The 25,925-nt window shown below is 39.2% G+C and overlaps 1 protein-coding gene across 1 annotated transcript in view; it reads right to left on the bottom strand.

Annotated features, from left to right (window-relative positions):
• Positions 1 to 17,743, bottom strand: part of MYOM2 (myomesin 2) — a 72,471-nt gene extending 54,728 nt beyond the window's left edge. Inside the window, exons 1-8 of the mRNA XM_086460469.1 lie at positions 17,637 to 17,743; positions 16,490 to 16,609; positions 14,678 to 14,816; positions 14,338 to 14,495; positions 13,358 to 13,450; positions 4,188 to 4,276; positions 4,057 to 4,107; positions 3,611 to 3,775 (exon numbers count right to left, since the gene is read on the bottom strand). Of these exons, the coding sequence (XP_086316595.1) occupies positions 3,611 to 3,775; positions 4,057 to 4,107; positions 4,188 to 4,276; positions 13,358 to 13,450; positions 14,338 to 14,495; positions 14,678 to 14,816; positions 16,490 to 16,609; positions 17,637 to 17,743 (922 nt within the window). The remainder of the gene's footprint in view (positions 1 to 3,610; positions 3,776 to 4,056; positions 4,108 to 4,187; positions 4,277 to 13,357; positions 13,451 to 14,337; positions 14,496 to 14,677; positions 14,817 to 16,489; positions 16,610 to 17,636) is intronic.
• Between the last annotated feature and the right edge of the window lie 8,182 nt (positions 17,744 to 25,925).

Below are 25,925 nucleotides of genomic sequence, written 5' to 3' on the forward strand. Positions count from 1 at the left end.
CTGCAGTGTTTGGGCACACATTCTGCTAGTTGATGCACCTGTACACCTCTTCGAAAAATTGTGATCCCTATATGTGCAACAAAGGACAAATCTAAGCTTGTTTGTATCATCTTATTTCCTGTAATGTGAGTAGAATTAGGGGGTTCAAAGAGAACAAGTTTTCATCTCAGGTTTTCACAGGGAAGGTAAATTTAAGTCAAATAAGGGGGAAAACAAAGAGCATAATATTGTTACACATCAAGAGGGAACTATCTCAACATTATGAAAGGTTAAACCAAAAGGGCCATAAGCTTTTGTTCATCTATCCATAGTGCAAGAAAAAATCATGTTGGATGTAAAGTGGAACAATATGGGACATCCCTTCAAAATTAGCAGTTCGTCATAGCTGCAGTTCCAAACCCAAAATTTCAGAGGTTTGGCACCTTGAGAAACTGGGAAGAGTAGGAAACAAAGTAAAGGTATTTTTGAAACTGATGGCTCACCTGAGTGAGGTGGGAGATTATGTAATCGCCATTATTTTATGGCAATTACAAATCCCTGTCCACTTCAATGTAAAAATAACCTGGGTTCAAGGATAAGCCTTAAATCTTAGGTTATTCACCAAACAAAAAAGCCATTACTATTATTATTTTGTATTTTTTATTTTAGTAACATCTAATAGTTCCATCGCAATGAAGTATCCACATTGACAGACAAATAGGAATGAAACTGTAAGTAACAGTCTGTTCCCTGAAGGATCAGATGTGAATCTGTGTAAAACTATGATGTATATGAAACAAAAGGCATGACTAGCAGCAATAAAAGCATCCTTTTCCTGATTTTCCTAATCTTGAATTTTCTTGACTGCCTTATTAATCTTACTGTCCCTTCTCAGTTTATGTATTTTGTCAGCCATAGAAATTTCTGCTAGCTTGCCTGGGACCAGTCTGAACATCAGACTTGGGGGTCTACCATTCTCAAATGTGGTCCCTTTGGGGAAAGGTCTCACCATTCACAAATAACCAAGGCTTTCCTTAAATCCTCAGGCAAAATATTTGCTTTAGAATCCTACACAGACATTGTATTTGGTGAAAAGTGGTGAGCCTGGTATCTGTTAAACTTTCACAGAATTACGGAATCACACAGAATGGTAGGAAGGGACCTCTGGAGATCATCTAGTCCAACCACCCTGCTAAAGCAGGTTCACCTACAGCAGGTTACACAATATCACTTCCAGGTGGCTTTTGAATATCTCCAGAGAAAGAGACTCTGCAACATCTCTGGGTAGTCTGTTCCAGTGCTCTCTCACCCTCAATGTAAAGAAGTTTTTCCTCACATTCAGGCAGAACTTCCTGCGCTCCCGTTTGTGCCTGTTGCCCCTTATCCTGTCACTGGGCACCACCAAAAAACCCTGGCCCCATCCACTTGACACCCACCCTTTAGATATTTATAAGCATTGATAAGGTCCCCTCTCAGTCTTCTCTTCTCCAGGCTAAGGAACCCCAGGTCTCTCAGCCTGTCCTCATAGGAAAGGTGTTCCAACCCTCTGGCTGAGGAGAGACTTTTTACAAGGGCCTGCAGTGATAGGACGAAGGATAATGCTTGGAAGCTGGGAGAGGGCAGGTTTAGACCAGATATAAGGAAGAAGTTCTTCACCCTGAGGGTGGTAAGACAGTGGAACAGGTTGCCTAAGGAAGTTGTTGATGCTCCATCCCTGGAAGCGTTCAAGACCAGGTTGGATGGAGCCTTGAGCAACCTGATCTAGTGGGAGGTGTCCCTGCCATGGCAGGGGGGGTCGAACTAGATGGTCTTTGAGGTCCCTTCCAACCCAAACTAGTCTATGATTCTACAATTCTACGATTCTATGATGAAGGCATTCCAGTCACGCGAGCTATCCCACCATGTCTCTGTAATTGCAATGAGATCATGGCCCTGAGACCGCACACAGATCTCTAGCTCTTCCTGTGTATTCCCCATGCTCTGTGCCTTGGTGTACAGGCATTTCAGAAAGGTAATCGAGCATGCATGTTTCCCTGGAGGGGTGCAAGAGTATCCACCATAGCCATACACACCCTTGAGGTGATTTGCCTTCTGGTTCTCATCTAGGAAGGCAGCTGAGGAACATTTGTCACTGCTTTGGTTGGCCTGGCTTATTCCCCATTGGATGCAATGGCATGACTGTTGCCATTTTGGACCCCACTCCCCGAGTCCTTCAGTTTAAAGCCCACCTTATCAAGTTGGCCAGCCTGCTGCCAAAGATTCACTTGCCTCTTCTAGACAGGTGGATTCCATCCCTTCCTAACAGCTTTTAGTCATCAAAGAATGTCCCATTGTCATAAAAGCAAAAACCCTCATGACCAGCCATGTAACCAGAAGTTGATACACATTGTTCATGTATTTCTGGCTGCCCCCATTCCTCCAACTGGTAAAATGGAGGAAAAGATAACTTGAGCATCAATATTTTTCACTTGCACCCCCAGGACTTTATAGTCTTCCTTGATTCTGCCCAAGTTCTGGCTTGCAGTGTCATCATGCCCACATGAAAGAGTAACAATGGATAGTAGTCTGTGCTCTTGACAAGTTGTGGCACCCTCTCAGCAATATCTCAGACCTTAGCTCCCATAAGGCAGCATACCTCTAATGACTCACTGTCAGGCGAGCAGATAGGTGCCTCAGTGCCTTTTACCAGAGTCACCCACTACGAGCCCTTATCCCTTCTTTTTACCATATCCACTGTGCTGCTGGTACAGTTTCACCATGCAGACATTGCTCGTGGGTGTCTATATGCGTTAAAGCTTCATAAATGTTTTTTGTTGTGATGCTGGACAGTGGAGACCAAAGTGGTGTCCTGCTTTTGTGGGTCACCAGGGTCCAAGACACCTCATTCTCAGTGGTGTCTGCTACAGGAACATGGTTATAAAACCATTTATCTGTCTCACTTATCTGCTGTCTTTAAGTAGTTTATGTTATGTTTCAAAACCTTTTTTTGGTGCAGTGAAGAACCACTATGCATGCAGGGTTTGTGTACCATCCACCAAAGTATACAATATGCCTCAGTGATGTTCTTGTTAAGACTGCTTCACTTGGCGTAGCATAGTTTTTCACCGACAAAAGAGGAAAGCAACCTACCAACATGGCACTTAAACAGCAAGCAAAGGCATGTGTTTCAGGCCTGGCTCCTATAAGTATTTGTGAACTGTACATTAAATTGATTTAAATATAAAAATCACAATAAATACTGCAGCAAGATGGAAGTGAGTGTCCACACCCACATCTCAGTTCTTCAAAATTTAATTTACTGTTCTGTGAGTACCCTTCAGATTACTGGTTACAGCATTCAATTATAAATCATGGTCAAATCTAGGAAGTGAGCTCAGATCTTTACCTAGTCAGTAAATGTTCTAACTATTGTGTTATTAGATGAGATTACTTCCTGTTGCTGTAAATATGTGCTCAAGAAAAGGTTGACCAAGTCACTTAATTGAAAGAGAGTGCAGATCTATAAATTCTAACTAGAGAAATTTGTTTGCTCTGTTCCAAATCTGAGAATCACATGTTCTAAGCCTGTCTTCTGTCCTCAGTGTTTTCTCCAGAATTTTCCAGGTAGCTTCTATTCAATGTACTAACTTACCATCTCTATACCACTCAGCACGAGGTTGTAGTCTTTTCAGGTCTGGGGTGACCAACATAGAACACTTCAGGGTCAGTGTTTCACCTTCAGTTCCAAAGGTGACTCCAAACTTCTCCAGAAACTGGACATCAATGTGGGTGAAGCAAACGTCATATGACAGAGGCACTATGCATGAGAAAACAAAAACATTCTTGAGTATAAGTAACTTGTACTTGGCACAAGCAGATTACTGTCCAATCTGAACAGGAGATGGAGCTTTCTGTTGTACTGTGTGCTGATCTAGAAATGCAGCTGGGAAAGTAAAAGCAGCTGGACAGCTCCTATTGTAACTGAATGCTTAGAAAGCAAAGCCAGAAGCAGCAAGTTGTATCCATTTTTCTCATCTGTAAAACATTACTCTAAGAATACATGAAGTAGCTAAGCAAAAAGAAAAAAAAAATGCTTACAGTGGAAGGGCATTATCCCAGCTGGGTGAGGCTCTTCGTCCCCTCTGAACCCTATAAATAAACATACAATAAACATTCAATGACGTGAACATCATATTTATTTCTTGTTTTAATCATGAAGTAGGACTTACTTCGCACAATCACAGCACAATTAGTTGATGCCTGCCCATGGACATTTGTTGCAACTGCTGAATAGGTAGCAGAATCATCAAAGTCAGCTCTGAAAAGGGGAAGGAGGAAAACAGGTGACTCTTTATGCAAATACAAATTCTTTTAATGACTGATACTATAAACCAGGCTACATCAACCCTGAGGAATGTGTATAAAGCTCTTTGCTGGTGTCACACAGTGCAAGACATTGATGAAAGAAAATCAGAAAGCTGGTACTGTTTTTCATTGCAGTTTTATCACAGCTTGGTGTGCAGGCTGCATTAGCTTGAGCAAAGTGGAAATGACCTTTAGAGAATGACCAAAAGGAGATAGCTGGAGGATGCCAGTCTGGCTATTCACTTTCTGTATGTAACCTTCTTCCTTAGTCCATCTTGCCCTTCTGCCTTGTATTTTAAGAAAGAGACATGGAAGAAAAGTATACGTGATACTTGCAGAAATTCCTCCTTCTATGGCTATTCCCAGCAGGCAGATACTGGCTTTTTTTTACCTCTCTCATATCTCTTAGGCAGTCCAGAGGAAATGATAGAAAACCAGGAAAACTGACCAAAATTGTTTATGGGCATAAATGTTTTCGCTTGATATATTTTTTTAGTGAGAAAAGATATTTGTGATGCAAGGAAATATAACAAAAAATAAAGCAAAAAATAGTTACTTCATGTAAAATAGGACCCAGTGACGGGTTGTCTCACTTAATACATTGAGGAAGAAGTTACTTTAGCAGATATACGGTCAGATGCTAAGATATAGGTACAAACTTTGATGTCCCAGTTCTTTTATTATTTAAAATGGGGTCAGTCAGGAGAAGAACTATTGACATAAAACTGAAGCAAAGGAGAGGAAACTGAACTATGTGCAAATATATATTTTTGGTGCAATTACTCACATTTACAGTTGGAATAAAGTTATTTGTTATGTTTCTACTAAATATAAATATAAGTCACTACTGACTAGAAAAAGTTAAAAATATTTTGGACTAGTTTTTGGTAAAATGCAGATTTGGGTAGAATGAGGTTTCCTCAGTTGTGCTGAAAGAATGCAGTACAGATTAAGAAACAATTTGGAAAAAGGTAGAATATTTCATTTTTACATTTCAAAATTTAAAAATTATTTAAGAATTTACTTCTGCTTTGTTTTCAGAAACATACTAAATACTCTAATATGGAATAAAATGTTACAGTTTTGAATGAACAAAACTTTTTATTTGGTCCAATTCAATATTTTTTCTTAAACTTTTCCGTTAGTCAAGTGTTCTACAATATGTCTGTCAAACAGAATTTTTGATGTTTCTTATTTCTTTTCTTTCTGTGATTCTTGGATTCTTGCTATTAGGTAGAGCCATCACCTAATCAGAGTGCTGTCTGAAACACACACAATTAAATCCTCCTTCTGTGTAGTTCATTTAGTAGTGCTTTTAATGGAGGCCACTCAGAAATTCCAGTGATGAGATAAAATGTTATTCATACATACCTCAGTTTCCTCTTAGAACAACAAATTTGTACCTTCTTGGCAACTGCCAGATGACAGGGATGAAATTCTAGTTGCACATGTCTTCTAAGAGGTCATATATCCCAGGTGTGGGAGAAGAAAGAATATGTAAAAGTGTCTGATGTAAATTGCATAACAGGATGCCAGTTTTGGGGTATGTAGCACCTGTGACAGGCATATCAGACACCTATTTTTCAGCACTTGCATAGATTCTGGACAGTGTCATATCACAAAAATGATACTATCTGTACTGTGATGTCTAAAACACAACTTGATGAAAGCTCTATTAAATTGAGATTTATCTCTCTACAAGTACAGGACTAACAGCTCCTCCTGCAGGCAAATCTTCAGCCGCACATTTCACAAAATAAAGCAGTAAAATACAAAGTTTACCATAAAATTAATTATCAAACCAGAAAGGTAAGTCCTAAAATTAAGCCACTTGACCAAAAACCCTGCAGGTATGAAGCCCTTGAGCACCCTACTACAGCCTGGACAGGAAAAGTAAGTTAAAAAAAAAAAATTAAAAAAAAAATATATATATAAACACTAGGCTCGATATTACTCAACTTTTTCTTTTATTTGTTTTTCAGGAAGGCCTTCAAAAATGCCAATACCTGTTCAAAGTTCTATATAAAGCTTAGCTGACTCGACTTGCTTGAAAACTGTCAGACTTAATGACATTTATTTAGACTAACTTCTTAAAAGAAGAACATATTTTTTTTACTCTCCCTGTTTCACACTATTTAACACTTGGGTGATAAAATGCCAAAAACAATGTAAAACTGCAGTACAGGCTTTTTTTTTCTAAATCATGTTATAAAGCCTCTATACTGAACTGTAGAGAGTTCACACATTTATCACAGCACAGTACAGTGTTTTGCTGTAATGAAACAAGCTAACAAGAAATGAGACATCTCAAAAATTTATTACAAGAAGGGGCATTGCAGAATTAACTGTACTGGTACTGTAATGTGTTCTCATCACTCTGTACTACATCCCTACTTCAAGGAAATATATATAGAATATACAGTAATACAGTAAACATAGTACCTACTATATAGTATATTTAATAGTATGTATTACATATTAGTAAATTAAATAGTGTTACATCATTTGTCCCCAGAAACCAGATCTTGATCACCCTAACGCTGATGTGTTAAAATAATCCTTGGCGTGTCTCGGTGTGCACCAGCTCATGAAAAGGATTCGCGGGCACAGCTCAGGAGATAGTAAGGGACCATTTCCAAACAACAGTCTGGATGTCCTGACAGTCCCATCCTGAAGGACAAGAGAATTAGTCTATCCCGTGACAGGAGGCCTGTCTTTAATTCACTATGTCAGGCAGAGTCCAGGAGTATAATTCCTAGGGACTGGTGGCAGGTATTTGCCATAGCATACCTTGCAGGCCTTGTCCCCAGATACATGCCTAATAAAGGCTTCCTGCCCTCCAGCCAGCAGCCCAGGCAACTCACCATCATGCCCAAACACCCAACAGAGGTGCACAGTGTCTTCCTACCACCTCCATGTCCAGGCTTCTCCTGGGTAAGCTAGACCCTCCGGGAGGATGGTGCACACTTACATCTGTCAAGGCATGTTCTAGGGAAGCCATGCTGTGTTTGCCGATGAGGTGCTGATCCATCCCTGGGATGGACAGGATTTAAACAGCATACAGCACCCATATAATAACTGAGTGATGAGAACTACCCCACCATTGCTGTATTAGGCCATTCGCTCACATAAACAAAGCATTACTTCGGGCTGCTTCACTTCTGTCAAATCCAACTTAACTGCTCTTTAACATTTCATTGTCGTTACAGAATGTTGACAAAAAGGATAAAATATCAGTATAACTTAACCAAGGTTATCTCTGATTAACTATCACTGTAAAATGGTCATCTTCTGCTCTCAGTTTTGGCTTCATTTTCCAGCAAAACAATAGCTAAAATAGTCAATAGGAACTCATTTCTGTAAGAATTACACAGGACTCAGGACCTAGAGAGTGATTTATCATTAACCACAAGGTGGCGTAAAAATAACCCAGAAACTATAGAAACATGTATTCCGAACAAATGTGAGGCCCCAGTCTATGCTAGATCAAACTATCAGAAATTAGGGGTGTAAGAACTGCAAAGTTGTCTCCCTAAAATGAAGAAGCAGAACGGCAGATATCTGATTAGCATTTCAAATGGATATGTATCTGTGCTCATCTCAATCCCCTCCACATAGTTTTGCTCTCATAAGGAACAGCAAAATATATCTCATGGTGAGAGTTTCCTGTTTGTGATGGTCTCCAAGGTAGAGAAAACAGATTACGATCCTAAAAGTCTCTAGAACAGACAGGAGATCACAAAAGGAATGTTTCTTTAGCCCAAGAAGTTCAATGTCTGAAAGCAACTATTTGACAAAATTAGTGATGGAATGATAATTAATTTTCTCAGGAAGAACAAAAGAAAGAAGCTACTGACCAAATGACTGACCACACTCTTACAGCATCCTTTGGTTTTATAAAGAGAACAAGGTACTTACAGTTGTTATGAACACAGAGGTAGCAATTCCCCAGGCCACACACTTTCTGCTATTTGAGTGGTCCTAACAACACTACCCATTTTCTGGAGGTCACTGCTTTGAAAGCATTTTGAAATTCCTTGCTATGATCTCTAACATGGCTCTCCAGGAGAGAAATCAAGCCATCTTAGATAGCTTAATACTCAGAGGAATGCCTTCAAATCTGATATTGGAAGTGTATGTTGTTAGTGGGTAAGAGCTAGGCAGCACACCTGTTTAATACCCACTCTGAAGAAAGTTGGACAGGATGGCAAGTCACATAAGGTCCTGACTTTCCTTTCATGCCAGATCAGACTGAGGATTATCCTGGAAACTATCTACTTCCCCATATGCTAAACATCCTAGATTTTCTAAATTGCACTGTAAAGTGCATTGAGTCAAGACCTAGTTAGAAACGATATTTGAAGTGCCCAGGAGGCAAGGTGTGGTCTCTCCAACAGTTATTCTTACATCATGATAGAGAATGTGTTTTCCAACCTTTACAAAGGTCAGATAAAATATGCATAGCGTACATTTAGATAGCATGAAGTGTGAGTGCAGAACTGTATCTGTCCCAAGGTACTAATACATTTTGTGAAAATTAAATTGCCCTGAATCCACACGAGGTTCTGAAGTGCTAATGTTTGTGCAGGGAATATTCCCCAGGCAGATACATCTGTTTAAAATGCATATATTCATCCATCTGCCTAGTGTAGTTTTAAACACAGGAGTTAAGAGTGAATTATATTTTTGCCTGAATTGGAACACAATTCAGTGCATGTAAAGAACAGGAAGCAGTATGTAGTAAATTACAGAGTTAAAATTGCCTCCTTTGAATCCAAATGACAAAATTTTCAGTGTTATGGCTATATGACATCAAAATATGGAAATAACGGACAGGATTACCACCTCATGTACTGATTCTCCTGTCAGACTGAATCTGACTTTTCCTTTTTATTTGGTTGGGTTTTGTTTTACGGAAGAGGGGACCTCTATTATGAGGTGGCCGTTTTCTCAAGATCCCAACTATTGCAACTTACAGGTGACAGTGGCTGGTCAGAAGATCACAGACCATTTCATTTGGGGACTCTTGTTTGCATTTCAGCCAGGAAAGAAAAGCAGAAGTACACCCTGCCTGCTGCCTGTACACTCACTGGTACTGCATACCTGCGAAACCCTGGGAGCTGCAGTTTATCACCCGATCAACCCTACACAGCTCAAAGGCTCTGCCTTGTATGCCAGAGGACTGCCTTTGCCGCAATGCCTCTGCTCTGCTTCACCTATAGCAGGAGAAAGGGCAAGCTCACTCTCCCCAGATTAAATCATCTCAAGCTTTTTGTGCCTAATCAAACTAATATAGCACTGTACTGACTGCACAGTGTCATTTGTTAAATGAGAATAGTTAGAAAGGAAGGTTCATTCAATTTTTAAGCTTTTTTTAAAAAAAAAAAAAAAAAAAAAAAAGCTGTGCTGGTGGTGCTGAGGAGCGCCTGATGAGACGGCTGGCTCTGCCTGCCGGCAGCAGGGATTACACTGCTCTCTGCTGGCTCTGCCACACATTTTTGCTGGTGCAACGACAAACTTTTTCTGCTGCAGTTAGAAGCACTTCTTAAGCAATGACTTAATGAAACAGGAAAGTGAGAGTGCCCTAATAAAAGACAAAATACTGCCAAACTTTGTGCCTTGTACAGGCAAGACTCTGCAGCCACATCACACCAGTGGAAAATCAAACTTCCTTCCCTGCTCCTTACCATCCAGCCCCCATCAGCTCACCTGCCTGCTCACTGAGGGGCAGGGGTCAGAAATGCCCCGTCAGGAACATAGTGCTGTCCTCCCTATGCCCCAGCCAACATATCAGGAAATGCAATAAATCCATTCTCAGCTGCATAAAGCTAAGTGATTTACTTAAGGAGGCATCACAGTAAAACAAACAAACAAACAAACAAAAAAAAAAATCCCTTTTGCTAAACAAGTAGCAGCAACTAAGAAATTCAAAATGTTATGATTTTTAATTACTAAGTTATACACTAAGGCAGAATATATTTTGCAGCTCTGTTGACTACCTCTGATACAGAAATCTTTTCTTATATTATGTGCCTATCCATAGTTAAATTAGTTGGGATAAGGAAATACATCTTAAATAAACCCTCACATTCTCAGACATGTATGAATCACTGCAACTACTGGTAGCTTTCCCTCAGAGGATTCCTCACAGTCTTCTCCAAATCACCTATCAGAAGCGAGATGAAAGATGGGATGAACTACTACCCCAGTGCAGGGTTGCAATATCTCTTCTCCTGCAACTGAGATGTGCAAAAAATATAATGAAACTCCAAACCCGTTTTCTTTACTACACAAGGGAGACCTTGAGCTCAAGCTCCCAACTGAAGAAGCCTAAAAGGAGCAAGGAAGAGGCACTATATGATAATGATAGCGCTGAATGCATGCAGAAAATGTGGTAAATTGAGCAGAGAGAATCATAAAAATATGAGACACAGAAATGAAAATGATCTGGTTACTGTGTAGGCATATGGGCCCTGGAAGACAGCAAACAGAAGGGGATGAAATTGTGTCCAGTTACTACTTTAAGATGACAAGATGACGTTCTGGTTTTGATGCCTCAAGAATTTTTCCACTGGGATCAAGGAATACTCATAGGAATAAATATCACACTTGCATCAGAAGGAAAAGTTCACTCCCTGAGCTTCACTAAAGCACTAGAAAGGTAGCCAAGAAATTCTAAGGCCGTTCTGAGTGGCTGTGGATCAGATGACATGTAGCTCAGCATTTTGGTATGAACAGCTGAGAAGAGCACAGAAGTGGATAGGTAGAAAATCCCAACGGTTCTACTTCCTGGAAAAAAAAATAATACTCCAAATATATGTGCACAAAGATATGGAAGAACCAGAATTAATTGCTACATGTTTCTATAAGAACATTAATAACATATATATTTTTTAACCACTACCTATACGTCTATTGTTTTCAATATGAGAAACAGCTAATATTAGTAATGCACTATCAAAACGTTCTTCCATTTCCTGTATGTTGATTTTCTGTCTTTTGGGACAGAAAATATGGCTGATGGTCAAGTTTTGAAGTGAAATATATTAGTAATAAAGAAATTAATTTAAAATTAGAAATTTTAATTTAATAAACTATATAAATCTATGGTAACTAAATCATTACTCTGAGTCTACAACCTCTGAGTATTCTTTTAAGTGGAGAAGAGAAACCTGTGGGACAGCAGCTAGGCATCTTTAAGTGGCAAAAAAAGCACACCACCAGACAGAATGAAAGAGAAATGGAGCAACAGCCTCTGAAAATGGCAGCTTGGTTGAATGTGAGGGAGCCTGCGTGAATACATACAGATCTGGGACTAGTAAACAGTGGGTGATGATGGGTGGGTGTGGGAACCTGAATGGGTACCAGTAAATGACTCTGGTATGTCTGAATAAATATGGCTGGGTCGGAACACTCACAAAGCTGATTCTGTATGGTGCCTACATGACTGATAATTGGCATAGGAAAGACAGAAAAAGCACCAAGGGGATGTACGCCATTAGTACCCTTCACCCTCATGGTTACAGATTCTCAGAAAGCAGCATCAAGACTAATTGTCATTTCTTCAAAAAGCCATTTACTCACAAAATGTCACAAAAGGAACCTATGTACTACACATCTGGCATCTGGACTCACCAAGCAGTTGTTCGTAAACCCTAACCAAGGCAAATAAACATAGCCACAGTCACTCACTAGCAGGAGGTCACCCAAGTTTCATCTCCTGACTGTCATTCACACACATCCAGACAAAGAAGAGCATTTTCCATTTGCCCTGATGCAAGGGAGAATATTGCAAGACAACCTGTTTTTATCTTTTAACCTCCTGATCTTATCTCCAAAAGTAATGTTGGTGGGAAGAATCAGTGGTGTTGAGACATCTCCCAGATACAGAGAGCAGCCAGCAAGTTATCCATGGCTTGGGGGTAGAAGTCTATGAGGACCTTGGAAGTACTCATAAGTACCGCTACTCCTTGAGAAGCATTGCTTAAGAAGCAGCAGCACAGTGATTCTTGCTGCCAGCTTCTGTACAGAGATATGTTTCTCCCATCTTGAGCTATGAAAAGGTAGACAGTTGGGCTGGACTTTGCTGCAGGATGACAAGGGCAAGTAGACCTTCCCAAAAGCAGAAGGAATGATGCATTTATTTTCTGTACCAATGCCACAAGGCTGTGCTTAGGGCTGCTGCCACTGCTGACAGATGGAGACAGGGTAGAAGATGAAATGTTTGGCTAGCCAAGTGTTAGCCACAAATATTCCAGCTGTTTCACACAGCTGATGCTCATGTTCTGGGGAAATTAAAAGGGGGCTTTCATGCCTCTGTTGTAGATATTAATTTTCTTCTTAAATACCGCAGTCATGTCCTCATTTTTCTTTCAGTTTTTATGTTTTAAAAAAAACCCAACTTGTACCAAGTTATGTGTAACATACAATATTTCAATTGTTTAGGACAGCACAGGATTAGTTCTGCAAACGTATTCTACCCAGGCATTTTATATACCACAAGGTTAACATCATTTTGAACAACAAAATTAATTAATTAGAACCTTTTTTATAAAAAAAACCATAAATTTACACTTCCTTACTTTTTGGATAACAAAAAAAGTGAGATCAAAAAGTAAATGGAACCTAACAAATACTGACAACTGGATAACCTTGCCCTGACCAGCTAAATTTTTGCTTCCCTTAAAGTGCTTCATCATGGCAAGAACATAAAATACACAGACAATTTTCCACTTTGAATGCCCAGTAGATATAATTCTAATAAAAAGGAACTACCATTCTTTCAGCTACTTACCTCTTCTTTTCTATCTTGTAGATTGCTAGAGTTAAATAACAGAAATATCTAATTTTTCATTTCATTTTTGGGATCTAATATTCCGCTACTTTGAATCCTCTCAAGCCTAAATGTGAGCACCAACAGAGAAGTGTGCTGAATTTAACAACTCTTGCAGCCTTCGTGTGAATTTTTAATTGTATTTGATATAAAATAATTTGCGTAGAGTATAAAAAACTTGTATTCCCCAGAAGAGTATACCTGTTTATATGCAACACATGTACTCCGTATTTGCTTTCAATTCTGTACTTTGTTGGATCACTTGCAGGGGTAAGCAATTCCTCGTTTTTGTACCTGACAATCAAGAAAAAACGAACTCATTAATATCAGCTACTACTCACTGTGTTAACTTAGTAGATTTTTACATCCAGATACCACTTACTATCACCTGAGCTCTCTCTATAAATCTTCTCTACTTGTATAGAGTATTTTCCAGTATGTATGGATAGATACACATTGGGCTGCGAAGACAAAGGGGAGCCATCACTGCAGCAAGAAAGTGGAAAGAGAAGATGTGCTCCTGAACCAGAAGAGCAGGCAGTGAAGTAGAGAGAAGGTGGCACATGGCTTGAACTTTCAATCTGCTAGCCCTGACACAAGATGGGAAGCAAACTTTGTCTTGGATCACAGTAAAGCACTTCAGCACAAACAAAGGAAGCAGCAACAGGACCGTGCCTCAGGTTAGATCTTCACAGTCCAGCCCGGGGCTCTCACGTATACAGGACAGCACTTGTCTGGAGAGGAGGGCAGCTTCAGGGATGTTGCATTCATGTCCACCTCAACAGAGGCTGACACAAAGTGAACACGGATACAGCCCATGATGACAACGGTGCTGTGCAAGTTTACTCAGGCTTAGCAAGTAGCCTGTGAGCTCTGTGTATTTTGCCATTTGCTACTTCATTATCAGGGAATTCAATGGCCAGAAAGACTGGAATGCCTTCCACAGTCTGCCTTCTGAAATATTTGAGTTTGCTTCTCACACTACACAGAGCCGTTCAGCAAGCTGTCCTCCCACTCCTTCCACTGCAGTATCAACTGCTATAATCCAGCACATCTATGAGGATTATAAAGGGGGTTTGACATAGCCATTATGTGTGCGACACTTACCAGTTATGCCATAACTTCCAAATGAAAAAAGCTTAACAACATTTTTAGAGAGCTAGGAAAGGCCAATCTCTTACCATTGTACAACAGGGGTGGGAAATCCTTGTACAGTGAAGCAAAGGCTCACAGACATCTTTTCCCAGACAGTGTGAGACCTCAGGCGCACTAGGATTTCAGGAGCTCGACTGATCCTTTCCTCAAGAGCATGTCTTTCCAGAGCCATATTTTCTTCTACCTATTAAACACAGGAAAGGAAAAGAAGCATCTAGCACCAGACTCAAATGGGGTAGAAGATCTAATATTAAATCCACAAAATTAAAACATGTTAAATCACTATTAGTATTTGAAATACAGGCTTAAATTTCAGTATAAGTCATAATTCTGCTTGGATAGGAACAAAAAGCTTCAGCACTGTACCATTCTTTGTATAGCAAGTCTGTCCAGCTGTTCTCTAGCATGGTGCCTGGCTGTGTGAATCTCTTTTTCCAAAGCAGACAACTCACTGGCAAACCGAATCCTTTTCTCATCGCTTGCATGAGACTTTTGTTCATGAGTCCTGTAGGACAAGAAGAAATATCAGGTAAGAGTAACCAATATGAAGATTCAAGATTATTATTCATACTCATTAGGTAACTGAGGGCTCTGAAACTGTATCAGCAAGATGTAAAATCTAGTCTAGGAATCATTCTTAGAGTCTATCTGCCTACTCTGATGAGTATGTGAAATGAATATGAATTTTCCTTCATATTCTTTCCCCCTGTATATGTGGTGCCATAGCTTCAGGTCTTGAAAGCTGGAGTGGTCATGTTGACACGGTACCCCATAGTCTTAGTCCTTTGGTAATCAAGATCAAGAACTTGCCTGGCTTCCTTCTAGCCCCTAACTTTCCTTCCCGTGGACACAAAAAGGCAGAGGAGTGAAGGCATGTTTTGTGCCTTTTCACACCCTGGTAAGAGTTGGGCCTTGCTTGTGGTGTGCCCTTGGCTCTAGCACCTGGGAAACTCTGCTGTCTCCATGGGCTGTATCAGCTGACCTCACCTGAAAGACACAGACCAAGGAGTTCACAAGGATTTGATGAACCACTACATGCAAAAAACTTGTCCTTGGAGAAGGGTGAGCAGGAAATATTATAGAAACTAGCAGGAAAGACAATGTTTTGAGAAATTTGTGGGTTATTCCCTGAAAATCTAACTCCATAGATTTTTCAGAATTCCTAAAAAGATCCCAACTGATAAATGTTTTTTAGGAGGAGCTAGCCCAAGCTTCTGCATTCATGCTGATTCAGTAAACAACCTATGCTACTCTTTGCCTTGGCAACCGGACAAAAGAACAGAGCTGAATATCAGACATTTCTAACATGGCTGTCATTATAGAATATGGCAAGACTCTTAAAGTATAACCCAACATGCTGTGAAGCAAATGAGAAGATTTGCATGAAGTTCAGTGAACAGTAGATCAAAATATTATTTGTCTGGTATTTTAAAAATATTTCTTTGTACCTTTTCAATGTGCTTTAAATACTAGCCTTGTTCTGCCATGTGTTTTTCTATATTGATAAAATTTAAGATCATTTAAAAAAAATAATTAGAGTATGAAAATTAGTTCGCTTTTCCGAGAACATTCTGGTTTTAGGACATATATTTCAAAACAATCAGAGTACCAGATACATATGGATGTATATGATTTTTGCAACACATTTTCTACAAACAAGGCAGAATTCATTCTTGTAGTACAAATTCTCTGTATCTTTGGTGCAGGCACCGTACAGCATGGCAGAACAGAAATAGTCACATTCACTAATAGGCATATTGCCGTCAGCACATTTACTATAGGACTTCATATCAAGGCTGTAACTGAGATGTGACAGTAAGCCCCTTTGATATTAAGGAAAGAACTCAAAATGTTTAAATTGCTCCAAATCAGAAATTTAGGAATCGTGGAGTAGATCTGTTCAAAAACGAGCTTTGGATCCCAGGCAGATTCTAATTTACTTTGGTTTTAAAGCTGTTCTCAAGGGCCAGAGTGGGGATTAGGGGAACAACTCTGGGTTGAAACATGAGATTGAAAGTGACACTCAGTCATTCAGTATTCCAGCCAAAATAGATTAGTGAAGAACAGTGACAGAGAAGCCTCCAGTCTTGTCAACTCTGAAAAGAGCCCTGGCGAAAGAGCGATACTAAATGGGATCAGAGCCACTACACGGGTCAGATGGGCCCAACAGAGATTTACCTTTTCCTGGATTCTTGCATTGCTTCATGAGCCAACGTGCGTGCCCTCCGGGCACAGAGTCTACATGTTGTTTTTCCCAAGCCAGATGATTCATAATAAGCAGCCTGTCTGGAAGCAGCCCTTCAAATAGGAAAGACATCGTTACAATCCAGCAATTCCGGTAAAACATGAGCTCACAGAAGTTACAGAAATTACTTTAAATGAGCTGAATACCATGACTGAGCACTGTTCAGTGAGAAGCCTACTCTGTATTCCTCACTGACTGCACTAGGGTGCTGATTCCCACTTGTCCTTCAAGGCCTTAATGCCCATCATCTGTCACTGGGGATCATCAGGCATTTTATTTCATTCAGTTCTATTAAATTTATACATATCTCAGTCTCCAATCATTCAAGTGCTATGATAACACTTCAGTGAACCACGAGGGTACCATCCTGTCTAATACATAAATCACACAGAATCCCTATCACATTGTCTATTTCTAAATATTCCTCCATTTCTATACTTCACAAAACCTTCTGCATAAACGCTCTTCTTTCATAAGGGAAGCTAGGCAAGCTAGACAGCTAGCTAGGCTGTCTAGGCATTTTAATTACTGAGGTGGGAGGACACTGGTTCTTAAGCAACCAAGACTCAAACTCCAGTCTTTGAGATACAAAGAACATGTATCTTGCAGCTAGAATTCTGAGAATTCACATGAGAAAATTTAAAACTTTATTTAATTTTTAAAAAGGAAAATAAATAACAAAAGCTATAAGTAGGAATAGCCAGCTTCAGGAGAAAGAATACCCTCATGTCATATGGAAGAATGGGTAGAAAGCTGGTTTTGTGATTTAATGGAGATTTTTTTTAAGTCAGAGTTTCAATCGGAGCCTGAGAGGAAGAATTTCCAACTTGGAGGTAGTAAGCAGAACAGATCCTGAGCTAAAAGGTCTGTGTAGGTGTGTTGCAACACAGCTAGAAAGTCTAGCTATGCTGGTGGGAGACTATAGAGAAGGAGCACCCCAATGGAAGGAATTGGAAAATCACCATTCTGAGTAAATCAGTTTTAAGGGGCAGAGGTGGAAGCTAAATATCTTGATTATAAGAACTAATTACCCAAAACAGAAAGCCTCTATGCTCTATATGTGAAATACATGGCACTTACTTTCTTGCTGCATATTCCTCAAGCACATATCTTGTCTGAATATTGCGATAGGACTGATCAAAGTGCTTGTGCCTCCTCTGGTAAAATGGCACCGCTACTGAAGACATACTTCAGCTTGTTACAATCAGTAATTCCTGCAGAGAGTGAAATCACATTTAGCCCTATGTTTCAGACACTTAGATTTTATATTTTTCAATAAGTAGACATGTTTGTACATTTACAAATGTATGAAGTTCCACCATTTTATGACAATTGGAACCATCAGTGATGTACATGGATACCTCAGGCTGCATCTTATCAGCCACACAGTGAGCTATGGAATCATAGATGATAGAGCTAGAAGAGAATTTGTTGGATCATTTTTCTCCTTCTTTGCAAATGTCATTTAACACCTCCATAGAAATTTCCAGGGATGGAAATTTGACCTTTTTTTGGGCAGTTCTAGGTGTTTCAGCTCTCTGCTCTTCAAACCTTTTACTTTGTCGCTTGTTGCAATTTATGCTCACTGTTTCTTGTCCAATTCACCACAACAACAAACAACAGACTGTATTCACCCACTTTTGCAGCAGCCTGTTGAAGATTTTGTTTGCATCTCCTTTCAGCTCTCTTGTTTAAACTAAATAGATCTGGCTCATCCAATCTTTTTTCATGGGTTATTTTTTCTAGACCTCCCATTATTCTGGTTGGCCTCCTGGAAAGTTTCTCAAAAGCATGGCATAGTTTGACCAGTATTTGGATAGAAGGTTCCCAGAAATGTTCAGGAACCTCCCAGAAGCAGTGTGGGTGGGAAGAGCATGTTTCCCACTCCTACTGCTAAGTAAATTCCCAACCATGGCATTAAAAGAACCCAGAAGTGCCCACATCCCTCTGTGCTCATTAGAAATATCATGACAACTTCTTGCAAAAGTGGGGAATGTCACCAGCTGTGTCCTGAGTAGGTGCCAGCTTGTGTAACTACAGTCTGCTGAGTAAGTCCCACTTACAGTCTCAGCTGGATGTGGGCTCTTTACTCCTGGACCACTTAGCCTGTTTAGTGGTGAGGGATTCCAGGGGGGAACTGAACAGTCAACACCTTCACCATGAGATGGCTGCATCTCAGTGACAATGGAAACAATTTCCCATACAAAGTCTATGAAGCAGCTTGGGCCAAATCCTGAAGTTTTTAGTCAGGCAAATTCCTGCAATAACATTTAATTTCCTCCTGAAATGAGTGCCTCCATTGTTACACTCCCATGTAGAGTGCAGCCTGTCAGCTCTGCTCCAGAAGCTGGAGTACAGGCAAAGGCATGACCTGAGGCCCACCTCAGGGCTACTCGTGGGAAGTGAAGCAACACTAGCTCATCCGTGGGCCACATTAAGAGGGTGTCAGGGTCCTGGGGCAGCAATGGACCTGACTGTCCCTGCCCAGCCTTCTCCAGGGCTCCGTCCACCTGCCCATGGCCCAGGGTCCCATTTCAGCCCCCCAGGGCCATCAACCCTGCCCCAGCAATGCTGCAGCAGGGCTGGTCTCCAGCTCCTCACAACATGGCCCTGTGTGGCCATGGATCCGACCAAGAAGTACCTGCCTGTGATGGAAATCCTCAAACCCACACCAAAATTCTGCAAGTGTAACAAAAAGTCCCGTAAGTAGGCAGCTTCCTAATGTATATAAAATAAAAGCTCAAAGGGATTTGAGTAGAATTCTTATAAACTCATCGAGATACAACATGAGCTTCTCTTTCTTAATTTCAAAGGCACTGGTACTGAGCAATTTTAGGGTGTGTTCTGTTTCCTATCAAATACCTGGAGATATGTACTTTGGGGACAAAAATGAGCAATACTTATATTAAAATTCAATTAAAAACTGTTTCAGGAAAAAAAAAAAGTGGGTTTTGGTAAAATGAGATCTAGTTCAAAACTGAAGAAATTCAGCCACTACGTCATTGTCAACTTTCAAATTCCATGTAATTTTTTTGGCTTCATTAATCTCTACTGTGTGAAAAGTACATGCAATCAATGTATCTTAATAAAATACTGATGAATATAGGTTTTTAAATCTTTATTACTTATTCTGAAAGCCATGATGTTTTCTGTCTCATGTTTTGCAAAATCCCCATTTCAGAATGGGAAACAATGATAAAATTGATGAAAAATTACAGATATTATCAAGACTTTTGCATGAATTTTTAAAGTGTGACTTGTTAACTTTTTTCTAAATGTATTACTAGCCAGATTGTATATGCAGAAGAAATAATTTTCTACATTTCATTGCATTCTTGAAAAATGAGAACTAGATATCTTATACACGTCTTATTTTTAGAAAGAAGAATGTAAGATGATTCAATGAAAGACTGAAATTCTTAGTTTAGCAAGTCACTTCATTATATTTGGCAATTTTTCATGGACTGTATAAAGCTAAACACAAAGTAATTTAAAAAAACCCATGTTTTATAGGCTGAGAAACTGAACATTTAAACATGGTAAAACACCTGTAAATACCATATTTCCAGCATATAGGATTTACTAACAGAAAGAAATGATAGTTATTGATTAAGTAAGTAGTGTAATAAATTCCAGCTGTGTCTGATTGCTACTTTCAGGTATTCAAAAGTGGACTCAGATGCCCCCGAGTTATGACATTCTCACATCAGCTAGTTTTACTTTTCCAAGAAAAAGGTCTCTCGTACAACACATTGTATTAGTTACGTGAACACAGTTACACAGACCCATGAGCAGCCCTGGCTTCTCCTAGCTTTGGTATCTGTACATGACATGATGCTATACCTGCAGACATCAAATACTGTTTTTCTTCTTTCTGTCTAACTGTGTAACTATTGTGTATATGACATTTTACTTCCCCCTTAGTTCATACCTTAACTGGACAGTTAATGGTATAATGTTCCTTCTTTTCTATTTTTAATTAGCCTTTTCACCTAAATGAAGGTGTAAAGGGCAAACCCCTAGATTAAGCTGACTCAGTTGTTAAGTGCTACTCATGTTTACATGCAGTGGGTTAAAAAATTTTGTGAATTTATCAACATGCAATTTATGTGTTGCTATGTATGCAACTCCCACTGAGATCTGATGTATAAAGGTTGCAGAGTAATGTCCATGTGTCTGGATGGATCATAGTCTGGGTTGTTTTCATTTTTGAGATAGGAGAAAACATCTTTGTCATTTATAGTTCAGCCTTTTCCACTAAATGTAAAACTTACATTTTAATTAGCATATCTTCTCCTATTAATCAGCACCCAGGGTTTCTCAAAATTTGAGTTCAAATATTTTTCACATTTACTCAAACACCCTTAGAATAGAAACAAGCACAGCCATTCACTCCCAGCCTCCATACAAGCAATTAACTGAGCTTGTTAGCAGCCAGACTCATTTTGCCTTCTGTTAACACAGAGGGGAGCTGCCTGGCAACAATTCCAAATGTAATAATCATCACCAGTTAATTACAATGATGCTTGCAGAGTAGGTATTTAATACTTAACAGTGCTGCAAAGACAAGAAAAATCACAGCCCCACTGTAAAACCAGCTTCAGCAGGGTCTACAGAGCATGTAGGGTATCTTGAGTTCATGATAAGAGAAGTTTCTATTGTCTTCCTAGGAACAATGTGTTGACTACTTTCCCAGTTTTCCACTGACACACGCTTATGTGAGATGTTTGAAACATATACTAATATTTAGTCAACCTGCACTAACAGAGATAGATAACATAGTATGCAGATGACAGCTTAGCCCCGGCGTCTGAAGTTACCGATTTAGGTGAACCGAGATTTTATTACTGGCAATGGCTGGATACCTACTTATACTGGCAAGTCAATTGGTGGAACTGACCCAAAAGCAAGATACAGGCAATCATCTGGCACACGCATTGGAGGGGAAAAAAAAAAAAAAAAAAAGATTAAAAATGTTTCCCAATGGGAAATTGAAAATTTAACAACAAAAACAAAAAAAGCATAAATAATCCAAGAGAAAGACAAATTAATTTCCTGGATAATTGTACCAAATTAAAAAGCAAATCTCAAGATTTATTCACCAAGTTCTACTGGTATGTGACTGCAAAAGTTACAGACAACTTGCTGAAATATATGGCCTACGTGTCACAAACTACCCATGCAGATCCTATTAACGTTCCTGGATTTCAAGGAAAAGACCTAGAGTTACAGGACATGGTCCTAAAACATTTAGTCTCTCATCCAACCATTAATTTTTGGGGGGAACGCAGCACCATTGTACTCCTACTTTATTTTTTATTATTCCTATTTATTTCTATGACTGTAAATCCTGGGGACATCAGAAGGACCTAAACTGCACTAATCTATGTGCTATATAAACCACTCAGAAGACTATTAAACCCAAACAAAATGCTAAGTCAGACAAAAGGTGCTTAAGGGTTAATGATAGAAAACACAGGTGAATTAGAATGTTCAAATCAGTTTACATAAATATACATTTCCACATGCTTAGTAGCATGTATATAACAATTTATACTTGGTCACGAGTAAAAAGCAGAGTTCTCAGGCCAGGATATGCATAGTTTCATGCCACAGTAATACTGATCTGAATAGAAAGTAATAATCTAGGACCACGTGACAAGGGGCCACATTCGTGAGCAGAGAAGCCAAGAGTCTGATATAGACATTGTTAGTTTGATGAGTGAGTTAATTTAAGATTTAAAGGACAGGCAGTAAATTCTAGCATGATCATTCACAGAGCCTCAGAGAGCAGGCACACGACCAAATAAATTGATGGATAGGATTGACAAATGCCATGGGAAGAAGAACATGGTTGTGCTCACCATAGATAGACAACTTGCATTCCAAGACTGAGGGGGCTCCTGTCATGACCAATGCACTATACAGCATGTACTTTCTCTGCATGACCTGTAAGCTCTATACCACACAACTTGCACTTTCTTTGCCCACCTCTGTCCTTGTCCATATGCAGAAGTGCCAATAACGATTCACAGGTTCTTGCCTGCCCTCACGTAGGCTATCCTTCTCATGCTGGCTGAAAGATCGGTACATCCCACTTCTATGCACATACCCTCATTCTTGATCTTCCTCTGTACCTCGTCTTTCTTAAATATCTTTGACTATATGCATTGAGTTGAGGGTTTTTCCCATGATGTAGGCATTGTTTCCTCTACCTGTCTGTAGTTCTGCTTGTTGTTCTCCACATTGTTCAAAGGTGTTTTTAGAAAGCCATGTTTTTCCAATTATACTTCCACAGTACATTAAAGCCCATGACACTTAGCTGATAAAATATATTTAATTCCATACCACCTGTACACCACAATGAAAGATAAAAGAGAAAAAAAAAAGAAAAAAAAAAACCCACCCTCTAGTCATCAGTCTCTTCTAATGACCAGTTTAAAGAATTACCATATTGCCTCAGAAAACATGTGGTCCTTTCCAGATGCTTATATCAATCCTGTACAAATTGCAGTAGGTAATAACATAAGAACATTTTTCCCCTAGGAATCTTTGGTAGAAATCTTGTAAAACCAGCATGAATCATTACGCAGCTCATAGACACTGCAGTCTAAAACAGAATGGGATGTAAAGTGTCTGGTAACAGCTTCCCCATTTTGTTAATAAACTTTTAAAATGCTAATATGTCTCTCCAGTCTTTTATCTCTGTGCACACGTGTGTATTTAGATCTTACAAAGAAAAGTATGTTCTGTGTATGAAAAACAATGAACTTTAAAAAACACACTATCTACTGTTATTTTAAGATGCTTCTGTCTTTCCCATTGAAGAGTTTTTTCCTTCTGAATAACAAGAATTCAGTTTTAACTTTTCTGACAACAGAATACAAATGCTTCTGAAACAAAAAAAGCATATGGAATTCTCATTTGCTTAAACACTATGGAATTCCAGACATTACTCAGAGAGCTTTGAGATTCCTTGTCTTTTCTTTTCTGACATCTTTAGCTACATCATAGCTGGGCTTATATTTTATGATCATACCTGCTTTGTATGGGAATAGTATTATCCTAGTTTCACAAATCAGTTTTAAACAGAAATCTTGTGGACAAGAAGTACAATCTCATTCAAATCATCCCCAGAAGTGCATGCATTCCTTTTCTCATTAAACCTTAAAATGGCATTCTCTCATCTATTTCTAGTCATCTGAATATCCAGCAAAGCAATATTTTCAAGCAGCTGACTGGCCATCACAGATGTGTCTGTTCTTTATCAATAATTTCATATGTTTTAAATGAGTAGTCTTTTAACATTTCAAATCAAACCATTCTGCTTGCAAAGACATACAGGTAGATTAAGCAATTTAGCTCAATCGCTTGGCTATAGCACATGTATGACTAGTTAGAATGCATACCTTGACCTTGTAATAATCCCTGAATGGCTTGCTTCACCCTTGAGCCATAACAGTTAGTGTGGAGGCAATTTGAAATATACCATGGGTGGTCGTGGTCATGCTCATGGTCATAGACACAACCCTTGAAGAAGTCAACCACCAGCTTTGCTCCATGGCAAGCAGGTAGAAGGCAGAGCCATGGGTACCATTCCGTCCAGCAAGGTCATTGTTGTGGAGGGGAGCACCAGTTCCTGCGTTGTTGTAAGTCTAAAAAAATTGTAATTTTGACTTTTCTATGACTCTCATAATGGAAGGGAATGGAAGCCTCCAATCTGACTTCCCTTGTCATATCCCTGTTATAAACTAAGCAGTATATAGCCCAGAGAAGGTATTATGTAGATGATCTCTTATGAATTCATGATCTTACATGACTGGGAATTAAATGAGGCTGAATTTGTCCACGTTGACTTGAAACCTTGCCATCCTAACATTCCAAATGCACAGAGTTGCAACATGTTCCGATAAAGTTTTAACTTTTCCCTTAACTTGGCAAGTGTATTACATCCCTTCAACTGGACAGCAAGGAATGTGAGACAGCGAGATGGTGAAAGTCACTTACCACCATCTCAACCTTCATTATCCTTCATTACGATACTTTCATTGGCTCACAGGTATTATCAACACACAGATGTAGTTTCAAGAGCATGAACAAGACTCTATCAGTGGTATTTAGCTGGAATTTTCATGTGGCATGGAACACATCACATAGCCTAGAGCAATACAGACACCAGAAATGTGTCTTCTGAAGACATGTACTTGAAAGTACGGTAGACAAAAAATAAAAGTAGAATTTTTTTGTCCTAGCTACATCCTATTCTTCAGCATGCCAAATAGTTTTGCCAGCTACTATAGGATTTTATGCTTAATTATTTATGCACATACTTCAGATAAATTATGGACTTGATGATCTTGAAGGTCTCTTCCAACCAAAACTGTTCTATGATTCTATGGTTCTGTGTTTTGTCTCTTTACACAGTATAAGCACACAAGAAAGTGTCATTGCCAATATACGTGCAATTGGAGAAGCACGTATACCAATAGAGCTATGTATCTATAGTAGTTCTTCATATGCAGAAAGAAATAGATGAAATGCAACACACAATAAAATCAAGCTGACTATGCACAGAATAATACAATTCTCTTCATAAATCAATCTGTGTCCTGTTTATTGCTTGTTTTCCCCAAGGAAGGTAATTTATTTTTTTACAGAAAAGCACTCACCACCCTCCCACAATCAGTCTCACTTGTTCTGAACAAGAAAAACCTAGATGAAAAATGGACTTACCGAGGGATATAGAAAAATTACAAAGCAGAGAGGAAGATAAGCCTTTCCCAGCTTAGCAAACTCTGGCTGAGGAAAACAAAAATAATTCCCCTCTCTAAAGGCTACTGCCCCTTCACTCCCATTTAAGGGCAGATGCAGTGCTATATTTAGAACTAACCAAGTGATTCTTCCAAAACTGAGGTCAGCCTAATAGGCAATAAGGGTGTGATATAAAGGCAGAAGAAAAGCTCTACCCCATATGCAATTTTATACTGTATTTCAACAAAAGTAGACCTTGTTCCTAAAAAAAGTAGTTTATGTTAAAAGTGGGAGTTCTTTTCCCAGCAACACCAAGCACATGGGAAACAGTTTAATGTCAGAAAACAGTTTATTTTTTTTATTTAGAAATTATTGAATTTTTTAAATAATCAGTAACTTAGAAGACCAGTAAGGAGACGTAAACCCTAGAATATAGTTAGTAGAGACACGAGATCCCCTTGGTGCCTCAGGCTGCAAAATGAGCCTTCCTGTTGCCTCATTAAGAGCTCCCTTGATTTGAGAACATGGCTGCAATATGGAAGGCATAGCAACTGTATAAAAATGTATTAACACAGATTTAAAGATAATCCAGTTCCTAGTCACTATTTCCATCTCTGT

This window comes from Leptosomus discolor, chromosome 2 (assembly GCF_034619465.1).
Source record: "Leptosomus discolor isolate bLepDis1 chromosome 2, bLepDis1.hap2, whole genome shotgun sequence".
Lineage (NCBI taxonomy): Eukaryota > Metazoa > Chordata > Aves > Leptosomiformes > Leptosomidae > Leptosomus > Leptosomus discolor.